This window comes from Mobula hypostoma, chromosome 2 (assembly GCF_963921235.1).
Source record: "Mobula hypostoma chromosome 2, sMobHyp1.1, whole genome shotgun sequence".
Lineage (NCBI taxonomy): Eukaryota > Metazoa > Chordata > Chondrichthyes > Myliobatiformes > Myliobatidae > Mobula > Mobula hypostoma.
In genome coordinates this window covers 123,345,401-123,361,243 of record NC_086098.1, presented here as the reverse complement: position 1 = coordinate 123,361,243, position 15,843 = coordinate 123,345,401, and the positions used below count along the sequence as shown (strand labels likewise).

The 15,843-nt window shown below is 38.5% G+C and overlaps 1 protein-coding gene across 7 annotated transcripts in view; it reads right to left on the bottom strand.

Annotated features, from left to right (window-relative positions):
• The window catches only part of LOC134342449 (serine/threonine-protein kinase MRCK alpha-like), a 623,460-nt gene that overhangs the window by 40,964 nt on the left and 566,653 nt on the right, over positions 1-15,843 (bottom strand). For all 7 annotated transcript variants that reach the window (XM_063040586.1, XM_063040588.1, XM_063040587.1 and 4 more), the window contains one exon: positions 861-923. In XM_063040586.1, coding sequence (XP_062896656.1) covers positions 861-923 — 63 coding nt within the window. The remainder of the gene's footprint in view (positions 1-860; positions 924-15,843) is intronic.

Below are 15,843 nucleotides of genomic sequence, written 5' to 3'. Positions count from 1 at the left end.
TATAAGTACATGGAGCTTAGAAAAATAAAGAGCTCTGGGTAACCCTAGGTAATTTCTAAAGTAGGTACGTGTTCAGCACAGCATTGAGAGCCGAAGGTCCTGTATTGTGCTATAGGTTTTTTATGTTTCTAATTCAATTATATGGCCAACACACAAACCGACAGCAACAAAACAGAAAGCTTACCTCTTACTGACATTGATAATAAAGGGATTGAGTTATAAGTATGTAACATGCTGTAAGGTTTCACTGCTAATGTAATGGTTCCACTGCTGAGGTAATAGTTTCTCTGTAGCAGCAATGTTTGGGTTATGACTAGAGATAACGGGGCATGCTAGCCAATGAGCAGGATGTTGTGCTTTCTTGTGTGCCTGGGAGCTGGGAATTCGTGGTTCTTTTGCTGGGGAGAGATGAGGAGAGAAGACGGGAATGACAGAATTGGTAAACCTCAGATGGAGTGAGAGTCTGAAGGTCAGCGATGATTAGAGGAGGTCAATGGTGGACGAACGGCCTTATCAGTGAGCTCCAACATTGCGCAATAGACTGTTTCATGAGAATGGGTCCCTTTTCTTTTTTTGTTTTCTTTACTAACCATATAGTCAAATTAAGAATTATAAAGCTCAATCGATAAATCGCATATTGTGTACTGTTTGTTATTTCGGGGTACTGATTTGTAACAGGGGAAACATTGTACAGCATCCACCCAAACGAGATTTCTTAAGTTTGGCCAGGCCGGGGGTGGGGGGCTATCATCCCCTATATTAAACAGCTAGCCAAAGTGAGAGTTAGAAGTATGAAAATCTACTGTACATGGAATAGCACAGAAGTTGTTCAGTGAAGATATGTGGTAAGAAAGTCTCACCGTCTTTGGTGATGTGCACGACAAACAAACCTTCTTCATTTCCCAGTGCTATTCTTTCATGATCTGGAATATAATAACAGTAAAGCGGATAATTGTAAACTTGTTAATGTCATTTTATTCTCCCTTTACTCTCTTCAACTTCCCATGGATTCAACAACTCACCTATATACCAGGGCAAATATCCAGTACAGTGCCCATAAAAAGTATTCACACCCCTTGGAAGTTTTCATGTTTTATTGTTTTACAATAGTGAATCACAGTAGATTTAATTTGGCTTTTTTGACACTGATCAACAAAAAAGACTCTTCTGTGTCAAAGTGAAAACAAATTGGTTAAAATTTATTACAATTATTAAACAGAAAATAATAGATTGCATAATTACACCCCTTCAAGTCACTATTTAGTAGATGCACCTTTGGCAGCAATTACAGCCTTAAGTCTGTGTGGATAGGTCTCTATCAGCTTTGCACATCTGGACACTGCAATTTGTCCCTATTCTTTTTTACAAAACTGCTCAAGCTCTGTCAGATTGTATGGGAAATGTGAGTGAACAGTCCTTTTCAAAACCAACCACAAATTCTCAATTGGATTGCAGTCCGGACTCTGACTTAGCCACTCCAGGACATTAACTTTGTTGCTTTTAAGCCGCTCCTGCGTTGCTTTGGCTTTATGCTTGGGGTCATTGTCTTGCTGGAAATCAAATCTTCTCCCAAGTCACAGTTCTCTTGCAGACTACATCAGGTTTTCCTCCAGGATTTCCCTGTATTTTGTGGCATTCATTTTACCCTCTTCACAAACCTTCCAGGACATGCTGTATCCCCACATGATGCAGCCATGCTTCACAGTAGGGATGATGTGTTTTTGATGATATGTGGTGTTTGGCTTACATCCAACATAGCATTCAGTCTGATGGACAAAAAGCTCAAATTTGGTTTCATCAGACCATAGCACCTTCTTCCAGCTGCCTTCCAGAGTATCCCACGTCTTCCGACAAACTCTAGCCGAGATTTCATGTGAGTTTTCTCTTTGCCACTCTCCCATAAAGCTGCAACTGGTGAAATACCCTGGTAACAGTTGTTGAATATGCAGTCTCTCCCATCTCGGCCGTTGAACTCTGGAACGAGTTGACCTCTCCCACTAGTGCTCCTCTTACATGGTCACTCAGGTTTTGAAGACGGCCTGCTCTAGGCAGATTTACAGATTTGCCACTTTCCTTCTATTTCATACTCTGAGGTAGTGGTCACCAACCTTTTTAAGCCCAAGATCCCCTACCTCAACCTCAGTGAAAGGCAAGATCTACCTACTAAATCGTTTAGAGAAAAAACAGCTCAGATTGTACTTCCAATTTGAGGCCTTTTATTTGGGTGAATTGTATTTGAATTACACAAAATACTTTTGTCAAACTTTCAAATTAATTCAAACAAGAAAACACTGTAACTAGCATATCAAACAGGCCATAGCTGTCTTTCTTTAAGAATATTACAATACTTTACACCTTTAATTCTAAGTTTCATTATTTAATTTTATTTCAAAATGAAAAATAAAGGAATAAAAATTGACTGTTGCACTCAGTGTGATGACTGGGGCTGAATACTTTATGCTAGTTCCCTGAAATTTGGCTCATAACTACAGACAGCCAGTCTGAGACAGTCTGTGAAGAGTAGGGTTGCCAACTGTCCCGTATTCCCCCCGCTAAGGTAGAACGTTCCGATGAAACCTTTCGTGCTGAAATGCTTTACGCCGAAGAAGCAATTACCATTAATTTATATGGAAAAAAATTTTGAGCGTTCCCAGACCCAAAAAAATAACCTACCAAATCATACCAAATAACACATAAAACCTAAAATAACACTAACATACAGTAAAAGCAGGAATGAGAAGATAAATACACAACCTATATAAAGTAGAAATAATGAAAATTAAGCCAAAACCGATTCATGGGGTTAAAAAATTGGCACATCACACATGCGCACACAGATGCCCACGCAAGGCTTCATTGTCATGGCAGTCTTTCTCGGGTAAACACAAATGTCCCGGGATTTGACTGCTACTTTTGTCCCTTATTTGGGAGTGAGAAAGTTGGCATCCCTAGTGAGGTGTCTGTCAGTAAGTCAGCTCCTGCACTTAGATTTAATAATTTTCATCTGTGAAAATGCAATTTCACATAGATAATTTGACCCGAAGTAGGCACTAACTTTTAGTGCTATAAAACCAAAGAGCACACCGCGCATTGCTCGGCCCCATCAGTAGTAATTGCCACCAGTTTATGAATGGGGATGTCACCTTCACTGGCATATTTTTTAAACTCATTGTAAATATCCTCACCTCTCGTTCTTTCCTTTAATTGCAAAAGAGTGAGGAAGTCCTCCTTTGTTGTAAAATCCTGGAAAGCCATTCTGACAAATACAACAAGCTGAGCTGTTTGCATTATATCCAGGGATTCATCGAACTGTAGTGAAAAATATTCACGTCCTCAGACAACGACTCTACCCTCCTTGTCACTGTCGCAGGGCCAAGCGGTATATTATGTATTACGGTTGTGATGTTGTTTTTGTTTTTAAAGTCATTAAAACAGTCTCTGTGGTAATGACCATTGCTTCCTTGAATAAATCGCCATCTGTAAAAGGCTCTTGTGTTTAGCCTAAAGGTGACTTACACGAGATGATGCTTCAATAGCAGCCTTATTTTGAGCAGCATATTTTGTGGAAAACGATTGCTGGGCCTTCAACCCCGATTTCAGCTCAACTTTCCAGGCCCGAATTGCGCTCTTTGGGGGGTAGGTGTCTTTAAATTCCTGGTGGTTGGTGTTGCGGTGCCGCTCCAGATTCCCTCTTTTAGTCCGTGCTTGTGTTTGGTGACACAACATACATACACACTTGTCTTTCACCAAGGTAAATAGAAAATCCTCTTCCCATTCTGGATGGAATTTGTATGTTTTCGCCTTCTTTCGTGGAACCTCCGCTATGCTATCAGGATATCACGAGTGATTGCCGATTGCGTTGCCTCTGATCTGAGCCGACATTTACGTGCTAGGCGGCACCTAATTAATTAGCTTGTTTATTTCGGCTTTTTTTCTTAAAAATGTGCTGTGTGCATCCGGACTACCACTGTACCACTGCATGCTTCGCGGCCCCGAGGTTGGGGACACTGCCGTATATTGATGTTTGCGACAGTCTGTACTCTTATCTAACCTGATTGGTCACTTTGATGCAGCACAGGCTACGCTGAAAACGCGGTGTATGGCGGGGGAACTACACACATGCGCACTGGGCAGAAAGAACGGAAACAAACCCCCGCAACCCGGAAACAATCTCTCTTTACAAACAGCTTTTTAGCGAAAATATTGCTATATTACCATTATCCTAATTAGTATTACTTTTATAATGCTCACATTACAACAGTATTTGTGTATTTATTTTTGATTTTTCTTCGGGATCTACTGGGAAAGTCTCAAAGATTGACCGGTCGATCTCGATCGACGGGTTGGCGACCCCTACTCTAAGGGATATTCAGTAACTTGGAAATTTTCTTGCATCCATCTCCTGATTTGTGCTTTTCAATAACCTTTTCACAGAGTTGCTTGGAGTCTTCTTTTGTCTTCACGGTACACACACAAAATGCTAGAGTAACACAGCAGGCCAGGCAGCATCTATGGAAAAGAGTACAGTTAACGTTTCGGGCTGAGATCCTTTTCCATAGATGCTGCCTGGCCTGCTGAGTTTTTCCAGCATTTTGTGCGTGTAGCTTGGATTTCCAGCATCTGCAGATTTTCTTCTGTTTTGTCTCCATGGTGTAGTTTTTGCCAGGATACTGACTCAGCAGTTGGACCTTCCAGATACAGGTTATTTTTACTACGATCAATTGAAACATCTCGACTGCACACAGGTGATCACCGTTTAACTAATTATGTGACTTCTAAAACCGACTGGCTGCACCAATGATGATTTGGTGTGTCATATTAAAGCAGGTGAATACTTACGCAATCAATTATTTTGAGTTTTATATTTGTAATTAATTTAGATCACTTTGTAGAAATCACTTTGACACGAAAGAGTCTTTTTCTGTTGATCAGTGTCAAAAAAGCCAAATTAAATCGACTGATTCAAAGTTGTAAAACAATAAAGCATGAAAACTTCTGGGGTGGGGATTGAGAATACTTCTTATAGGCACTGTATTTGCTTTTATAGGCAGAGCTTAAATCTACAGAAATCAATACTGTATGTCACATTGACTCAAAACGTCTCCATATCTGACCCAATGAGTTCCTTCAGCACTCAAGCCTGCTGTTAGCTCGGTGTTAAAATCAAAGTTATAACATTGCTAGGATATTTCACAATGAATGCCTGCCCAATCTAACTTCACAGGTGTTTTCACTGTTGAGGGACTCGACATATTGAGCTTCTGTCCAGGTTAAAAATCACAGATATTTTCACTGCTGATGCCAACACACAATACTACTCTGTCCTAGTTAAAATATAAGTTATCATCACTGTTGGAAGCTATCATATATCAAACTATTGCTCCAGATAAAAAAAAGAGCTATTATCTCCACTTCGATCAAACGAGGGAAGTTGAGAGTTATTATCACTGCTGGAAGTCTCACATTGACCCACTTCATATTTTTACTATCAAAAACCAATACAAAATCACTCAAAGCCCAAGGTTAACCCAATGTTATAACTACTGCTGGGAGAAATCAGAATCTGATTTAATCTTTGGAGGCTTAAACCACCTCATTCTGACCCAGATTGAAATCAAATTTACAACCACTGCTGATATCCAACACCAAGCGCCAGGCTCCAACTAGAACTACGAACACTGTTGGGTGTCACTACATACTGACTTCAAAGCCAAGACTATTAGCATTGGTGGAAGCCTCCAGAAGTTGTTTTTAAACTGAAGCAATGGGGCAGAGTTACTTACTTCCTAACTGTGCCACAGGAGGAGGCCTTTTAGCCCATAAGATTCATGTTGCTTCCTAACATTGCTATCTGATCAGTAACATTTTACTCCTTCCATCCCTGTGACATAATTTATCTCACATTTAATTTCCTTTTTGTAACTGTTCTGATGTACAGTGGTGCTAGAAAGTTAGTGAATTCTGTAGAGTTTTCTCTATTTCTGCATATGACCTAAAATGTGATCAGATCTTCACTTTAAGTACCAAAACAACAAAAAAAAACAATTAAATAAACAACATAAAAAACATTACACCTGTTCATTTATTGAGAAAAATGATCCAATATTACATGTACATGTTGGAAAAGAATGTGATCCTTTGCTTTCAATAACTGGTGTGACCCCCTTGTACAGCAATAATTACAACCAAACGTTTCCGGTAACTGTTGATCCGTCCTGCACATCGGCTTGGAGGAACTTTAGGCCATTCCTCCTTACAAAACTGCTTCAACTCTGGGATGTTGTTGGGCTTTCTTGCATGAACTGCTTGCTTCAGGTTCTTCCACAACACTTCAATAGCATTAAGGTCAGGACTACGACTTGGCACAAATTTTCTTCTTTTTAAACCATTCTGTTGTTGACTTACTTGTCTTTCAGATTTTTATCTTGTTGCTTTATCCAACTTCTACTAAGCTTCAAGTGATGGAACGTTACCTTGACATTCTCCTGCAAAATGTTCAGATACAATTTTACATTCATTTTTTTCTCAACGACTGCAAGCTGTCCAGGCCCCAAGCAGCCCCAAACCATGATGCTCCTTCCACCCTACTTCACAGCTGGGATGAGGTTTTGGTGTTGTACAGTGTCCTTTTCCCTCCAAACATAGTAATGTATTTCTGCCAGAAAGTTCAACTTTTGTCTCATCTGTCAACAGAACATTGTCCCAGAAGTCTTGCAAAATATCCAGGTGGTCTTTTGCAAACTTGAGACATGCAGCAATGTTTTTTTCGAGAGCAGTGGTTTCCTTCGTGGGGTTTTAAACTCCCTATACCGACGATCTTGCTGGTGAACGTACTGTCTCTGGTGAATAAAATCGATGATCTCAGAGCCAGGATGCTGAATCAGAGGGACATTAGGACTGCATGTGTCTTTTGCTTCACGGAATCCTGGTTAACCCCTTCCGTACCAGATGCAGCGATTCAGATTGACGGGTTTACTATACACCGTCAGGATAGATCTATAGAGTCTCTCAAAAGCAGAGGTGGAGGAGTATGCCTCATGATCAACTCTTTTTGGTGCATGAATATATCAGTTCTATCCCAATTCTGCTCACCAGAGCTGGAATATCTAGCAGTAAAGTGTTGTCCTTTTTACATACCACGGGAGTTGTCTGGGGTCATTTTGGTAGCAGTTTACATTCCAACTCAGGACAATGTCAAGTGGGCTTTAGATGATCTGAGCAACAGGATCAACATGCACGAAACAGCGCACCCTAATGCCTTCACCATCGTTTTCGGAGACTTTAATAAGACCAGTCTGAAAAAATCACTAAGTAATTACCATCAACAGATAACTTGCAATACCAGAGGAAACAACACACTGGACCATTGTTATACCACCATCAAGAATGCCTACCATGCTATTCCATGCCTTCACTTCAGGAAGTCTGATCATCTAAGCTGTACTTCTACTCCCTGAGTATAGGCAGAGACTGAAGACTGCAGCACGAGTAGTGAGGACCAAGAAGGTATGGACAAGGGAAGCACAGGAGCGCCTACAGGACTGCTTTCAATCGGTGGACTGTACTGTATTCAGGGATTCATCTTTGAATCTGGATGAGTATGCTGCAGTTATTACCGACTTCATTAAAACCTGTATGGATGAATGTGTGCCTACAAGACTTACTGTACATTCCCAAACCAAAATCTGTGGATGAACCAGGAGGTACGTCGTCTACTGAACATTAGATCTATGGCATTTAAGTCTGGCAACCCAGGCCTGTACCAGAAAACCAAGTATGATTTGCAGAGGGCCATTTCAAGGGTGAAGGGACAATTTCGAATGAGGTTGGGGGCGATAGCAGATGCACAGTAACTCTAGCAGAGACTGCAGGACACTACTTCCTACAAAGCAAAACCCAATAGTATTAATGGCAGCGATGCTTCACTACCAGATAAACTCAATGCCTTCTATGCTTTGAAAGGGAGAACACAACTACAGCTGTGAAGATCCTTCCCTGCTGCACCTGATGACCCTTTGATCTCTGTCTCAGAGGCCGATGTTAGTCTGTCTTTAAAGAGAGTGTACCCTCGCAAGGCCGAAGGACCCAATGGAATACCTGGTAAGGCTCTGAAAACCTGTGCCAACCAACTAGCGGGAGTATTCAAGGACATTTTCAACCTCTCACTGCTACAGGCAGAAGTTCCCACTTGCTTCAAAATGGCAACAATTATACCAGTGCCAAAGAAGAATAATGTGGGCTGCCTTAACAACTATCACCTGGTAGCACTCACATCGACAATGATGAAATGCTTTGAGAGGTTGGTTCTGACTAGACTGAACTCCTGCCTCAGCAAGGACCTGCACCCATGCAATTTGCCTATCGTCACAATAGATCAACGGCAGATGCAATCTCCATGGCTCTTCACACAGCTTTAGACCACCTAGGCAACACAAATACCTATGTCAGGACGCTTTCATTGACTATTGCTCAGCATTTAATACCATCATTCCCACAATCCTTTTTAAATCTTTTTATTGAATAAGTACACAGAAGGTAAGCCATATAGGCACTAATACACTGTTAGAATATAATACATTACAGGAAATATTAATACAGAAAAAAATTAATACAAACAGTGCAATTTAAACATAAAATAACAAGGTAATATAATAATATACTAATTTTTATATATATCAATAGAAAAAGAAAAAAAAACCCAAAAAAAACCCATCGTGCAACTAAACTAAAAAACAAAGCAAAGCAATGGGCTAACTAGGAAACAAGTAGAGTTAAAGTACTTAAAATCACGTCCTCAAACCCGACCTCCATTAAAAACAGTTAAAAAAAAACAAGAAGGGAATATAAATATGGACCGAGAGAAAAAAAATTACATTAAATGAAAATGTTGAATAAAAGATCTTCAGGTCTGATCGAATTTAACTGAAGAATCAGAAAGATTACTTCTAATTTTCTCCAAATTTAAACATAATATCGTCTGGGAAAACCAAAAAAAAACGTAGTTGGAGCATTAGTCTCTTTCCAATGTTGTAAAATACATCTTTTCGCCATTAAAGTAAGAAATGCAATCATTCTATGGGCTGAAGGAGAAAGATTACTGGAAATTTTAGGTAATCCAAAGATAGCAGTAATAGGATGAGGAGAGATATCTATATTCAATACCTTGGAGATAATATTAAAAATGTCTCTCCAAAAAGTTTCCAGAGTAGGACAGGACCAAAACATATGAGTTAAAGAGGCTATCTGCCCCTGACATCTATCACAAAAAGGATTAATATAAGAATAGAAACGAGCTAATTTATCTTTGGACATATGTGCTCTATGGACAACTTTAAATTGAATTAGGGAATGTTTAGCACAGATAGAGAAAGTATTGACTAGTTGTAAAATCTGCACCCAGTCATCCGCCGAAATAATAAAACCTAATTCCTGTTCCCAATCTGACCTAATCTTATCAAATGGAGCTTTCCTAAGTTTCATAATAATATTATAAATAATAGCCGTTGCACCCTTCTGACATGGATTAAGGTTAATTATAGTATCTAAAATATATGTAGGAGGGAGCATTGGAAAGGAAGAAAGTATACTACTTAGGAAATTTCTAACTTGGAGATATCTAAAAAAATGTATTCTTGGTAAACTATATTTATTAGATAATTGTTCAAAAGACATAAGGGAACCATCTAAAAATAAATCCAAAAACTGTGAAATACCCTTAGTCTTCCAAATTTGAAAAGCACGATCCGTGAAAGAGGGAGGAAAAAATATGTTACCTAAAATAGGGATCGCTAGCCCAAATTGGTTAAGATCAAAAAATTTTCTGAATTGAAACCAAATACGTAAGGTATATTTAACTATCGGGTTACAGACCTGTGTGTAGCGTTTCAAATCAAAAGGAAGAGAAGAACCCAAAATAGAGCCAAGTGCATAATCTTGAGCAGATTGTAATTCCAATGCTACCCATTTAGGAATGGATAGTGTATCCTGGTCAAGTAACCAAAATTTCATGTGTTGAATATTAATTGCCCAATAATAGAATCTAAAGTTAGGTAATGCTAAACCTCCATCTCTCTTAGCTTTCTGTAAATGTATTTTACCCAGTCTCGGGTTTTTATTTTGCCAAATAAATGAAGAGATTTTAGAGTCAACTTTATCAAAAAAAGATTTTGGAACAAAAATCGGTAATGCTTGAAATATATATAAAAATTTTGACAGAATAATCATCTTAACTGCATTAATACGACCGATCAAAGTTAAATATAATGGAGACCATTTAAATGAAAGTTGAGTAATATGATCAATTAAGGGTAAAAAATTAGTCTTAAATAGATCTTTGTGTTTACAAGTAATTTTAATCCCAAGATATGAAAAATAATTATTAATCAGTTTAAACGGAAGGTTATGATACAAGGGAAGTTGCTTATTAATCGGGAAAAGTTCACTCTTACTGAGATTTAACTTGTAACCGGAAAAGAGACTAAATTGTGCTAATAAATCTAAAGCAGCAGGGATAGATTTTTGAGGATTAGAAATATATAAAAGTAAATCATCAGCATAAAGTGATACTTTACGAGACTTTAAGCCCCGAGTTATCCCAATAATATTTGGAGATTCTCGAATAGCAATTGCAAGAGGTTCTAATGCAAAGTCAAATAATAAAGGACTAAGAGGACAGCCCTGTCTAGTACCTCGAGAAAGAGGGAAAAAGGGTGAACTTAAAGAATTAGTACGAACTGAGGCCATAGGAGAATGATATAACAATTTAATCCAGGATATAAATTTCGAGCTAAAATTAAACATTTTGAGCACCGTAAATAAGTAAGGCCATTCTACTCTGTCAAAGGCTTTTTCAGCATCTAAAGAAATAATGCACTCAGGAACATTTTGTGAAGGAGTATAAACAATATTTAAGAATGTGCGAACGTTATAGAAAGAGTAATGACCTTTAATAAAACCTGTTTGGTCTTCCAAAATAATATAAGGAAGTGCTTTTTCTAATCTGTTTGCTAATAATTTAGAAAAAATTTTAGAATCAACATTTAATAAAGATATTGGTCTATAAGACGCACATTGAGCAGGATCTTTATCCTTCTTTAATATTAGAGAAATTGACGCTCTATAGAAGGATTCAGGAAGTTTACCAAGTTTTAATGAAGCCTCCAGAACCCTAAAAAACCAAGGGATTACTGAAGGTGCAAAAAATTTATAAAATTCCGCGGTAAACCCATCAGGGCCAGCTTTCCCCAGGTTCATAGAAAAGATAACATTCTTAATCTCATCAGTGGTAATGGGAGTATCTAACATAGAGGATATATCCTGTGAAATCTTAGGGAAATCTAGGTTATCTAAAAAGTCATTCATATATTTAGAGTCTCGTAAGGACTCTGATTGATATAAGGAGGAATAAAAATCAAAAAAGGCTTGATTAATCTCAGCATGATCAAGTATCAGTTGATCATTTTGATTATAAATCTGATTAATTTGAAATTTAGTATAATTAGTCTTCAACTGATTAGCCAACAGTTTACCAACTTTGTCACTATGTACATAAAATTCACTTCTTGTTTTCTTTAATTGATTTACAATCGAGGACGAAAGTAATAAACTGTATTCCACTTGAAGTTCAGTTCTTTGTTTATACAACTCCTCAGAGGGAGCTGTAACATATTTCTTATCAATTTCCTTAATCTTGTCCACAATAACCAGCTCCTCCTGCTTCAGCTTCTTCCACAAAACAGCAGGATACGAGATAATCTGACCACGAATATAAGCTTTAAAAGTATCCCAAAGGATGTTCATAGAAATATCTTCTGTATAGTTGATTGTAAAAAAAGATCAATCTGTTCATTCATAAAGTTAACAAAATCCAAGTCCTGAAGCAACAGCGAATTGAAACGCCATTGTCTATTATTTTGTGTATTGGCCTGAATTTTAATAGAAAGCTTAAGTGGAGCATGATCCGAAATGGTTATAGAGTCATAATCACATTTAACCACTGAAGAAGTAAGACGAGAGTCAATAAAAAAATAATCAATTCTTGAATAGGAATGGTGAACATGTGAAAAAAAAGAAAAATCTTTTTCCTGAGGATGCAAAAAACGCCAAATGTCCATCGACCCAGAATCAGAGAGGAATGAGTTAATCAAAGTTGCAGATTTATTGGGTAAGGTCCGTAAAGGAGCCGAACGGTCCAAAACTGGAGATAAACAAGTATTAAGATCTCCGCCCCAGATCAGTGAAAACTCATTCAAATTTGGGAACAGATTAAGTAGTGATTTATAAAATTCTGGACAGTCCATATTGAGAGCATAAATGTTAACCAAAACTACCTTTTTATTAAAGAGTAGACCACTAACCAATAAAAATCTACCATTCGGATCAGAAATAATATCATGTTGTACAAAAGTAACTGAGGGGTCTATAAAAATAGAGACACCTCGAATCTTAGCGTTCGAGTTCGAATGAAACTGTTGATCCTTCCAAAATTTAAAAAAACGTAGTCTGTCGCCCCTCCGCACATGGGTCTCTTGTAAAAATAGAACATGTGCTTTAAGTCTCCGGAATACTTTAAAAACTTTTTTCCTTTTAATTGGATGATTAAGACCGTTAGTATTCCAAGAGACAAAATTAATAATAGACTCCATAAACCCTAAAGTCAACCCGCAAAAAAGAGGATTGACAATAGGTTTGACCCACGAACCTGGAAAGGGAACAGAACAAACAAGAGATAACGGGAAGGAGAACGCAACCAATGCTTCAGTAATGTAAATAGCCCAAGAAGAAAAAAACTAAAAAGTGAAGCCCCTCCCACCACCCCCCACCCCATGACCCCAAAGCTAAATCTAAAGCAGACCAGCCAGAAAGAAGCAAGCACTAAGACTACCCCCATGACTTCCGATAGATGCTCACTAAAAAAGTGTAAAAAAATCAGCTAAAGTTATAAAACAGTAAAGGAATAAAAAAAAGTAGACCAATTAAGACAAACACAATATAATACAAAGAAAAACCGGTAAATATAAAGAAAACCGTAATGAACAACAGACCCTATGATTAAACAAAAAAAAAGAAACGAGATAATTAACATAGACTAGTTAGGAAAAACTACAAAAAGTACATTTGAAAACTACAAAGTTTAAGGCCACAAAGGAAATACGTGAAATGATGCTGTGGGAATAACCACCCAGAGTCCCCAGGGAAAAAGAAAGGAATGACGCAGTTGAGAAAAAGTTTGGCAACCATATTAATTAACCAAAAATAAACTTTTCTGCCCATATAAAGCAAAAAAAATTAAACCCAACAGATTGACAGCCTCCGATCAAACAGAGATAATTAAAAATTACGATTAAGATGTTGAAGGTGAAAATTGATCCAGGTAACTCTGGGCATCCGATGGAGAATCAAAAAAACGGGGAGCCCCATCAGGCGTGTGAATCTTTAAACGCGCAGGATAAAGCAGCACTGGTTTTAAATCCATCTCGTAGAGTTCCGACATCACAGATCTGTAACGAACACGTTGATCCCGAATCTGTTTACTGAAGTCTTCCACGAACCGAAAATGAAGATCCGAAAAATCAATGTAACCTTTAGGTCGAGCGAATCAAAGCAATTTCTCCTTGTCTTGAAAGTAATGAATTCGTAGAATAACATGTCCAGGTTTATCTGACTTAGATGAATATGACGGAACTCTGCGAGCCTGATCCAATAAAGGTGGTTGGTCAGGAAATACGGTAGGAAATGCATCTTTTAAAAGTTGAGAAAAAAACTTTATAGGGTTGTCAGATTCAGCAGCTTCACAAATACCAATAATTCGAATATTCTGCCGTCGCATTCTGGATTCTAAGTCAGAGTTTTTAAAAGTCAGAAAGTCAAGTTTTTTCTTCATTACAGTAATTGTTTCTTCAATTTTCCCCATCTTGAGTTCATTTTGTTGCGTGGATCTTTGAAGATTAAATATAGCAGACTGATGTTCCGTGATAGATGTTTGCATTTTATCGATTGCATCGGCAATTTTCTGGAGATTAACTGAAATTTCCGCACGAATCAGCTGCGTTATAGAGGTTGAAATTTCCATTTGAATTAGATCCGATATAGCTTTCAAAGTTAACAGTGGCTCAGTCGGAGGAAGATCGGTACCTTTTGGTCTAACTGGAGGTTTGCCGTCTTTCCCATTTTTCCCGTTCTTAGACATAGCAGACCGTAAAAGCATCCGAATATCAAAAAACACAATAGGTTTCAAAGTATCATAAAAGTCGATGCCTTAATGGTTAGCTTAATATAGCTGATCATAGGAAAAAAACTCAGAGGTAATGGAGCGAGTCAAGAACACGACTTCACTCTATGAGCTCTACCGGAAGTCTCCCCATTCCCACAATCCTGATTAAGAAGTTGCAGAACCTGGGCCTCTGTACCTCCTTCTGTAATTGGATCCTCAACTTCCTAACCAGAAGACCACAGTCTGTGCGGATTGGTGATAACATATCCTCTTCGCTGACGATCAACACTGGCGTACCTCGGGGATGTGTGCTTAGCCCACTGTTCTGCTCTCTGTATACACTTGACTGTGTGGCTAAGCATAGTTCAAATACCATCTACAAATTTGCTGACGATACAACCATTGTTGGTAGAATCTCAGGTGGTGAAGAGAGGGCGTACAGGAGTGAGATATGCCAACTAGTGGAATGGTGCTGCAGCAGCAACCTAGCATTCAACGTCAGTAAGTCAAGAAAGCTGACTGTGGACATCAGGAACAGTAAGATGAAGGAACACATACCAATCCTCATAGAGGGATCAGAAGTGGAGAGAGTGAGCATTTTCAAGTTCCTGGATGTCAAGATCTCTGAGGATCTAACCTGGTCCCAACACATTGATGCAGTCATAAAGATGGCAAGACAGCAGCTATACTTTATTAGGAGTTTGAAGCGATTTCACATGTCAACAAGTACCCTCAAAAACTTCTATAGTTGTACCGTGAAGAGCATTCTGACAGGCTGTATCACTGTCTGGTATGGAGGGGCTACTGCACAGGACCGATAGAAGCTGCAGAAGGTTGTAAATCTAGTCAGCTCCATCTTGGGCACTAGCCTACAAAATACCCAGGACTTCTTTAAGGAGCGGTGTCTCAGAAAGGCACCGCCCATTATTAAAGACCTCCAGCACCCAAGGCACGCCCTTTTCTCACTGTTACAGAAGCCTGAAGGCACACTCTCAGTGATTCAGGAACAGCTTCTCCCCCTCTGCCATCTGATTCCTGAATGGACTTTGAAGCTTTGGACACTACCTCACTTTTTTTTAAATATACAGTATTTCTGTTTTTGCACATTAAAAAAAATTATTCAATATACGTAATTGATTTACTTGTTTATTATGTTTTATTTTATTTTTTTTCCCTCTCTCTCTGCTGGATTATGCATTGCATTGAACTGCTGCCGCTAAGTTAACAAATTTCACGTCACATGCCGGTGATAATAAACCTGATTCTGATTCTTCCAGGAACACCATTCTTGTTTAGTCTTTTCCTTATACTGGACACATGAACAGAGACTTTAGCAAGTTCTGGAGATTTCTGCAGGTCTTTCGCTGTTACCTTGGGTACTTTTTCACCTCCTTCAGCATTGCATGTTGTGCTCTTGGTGCGATCTTTGCAGTACACCCACTCCTAGGGAGTCCTGGCTGATGAAGCTCCTTAATGATGGATGTCGCCTTTTTGAAGCATCGCCTTTTTTAAGACATTCAGATGGAGACGTAATGTAAAGATTTTTACTCCTCATATATGTGAAGGATGTAAGAAATAAAGTCAATTCAACTCAATAAGATTGTTGCAACACCACTCAACCAGCTGATCTA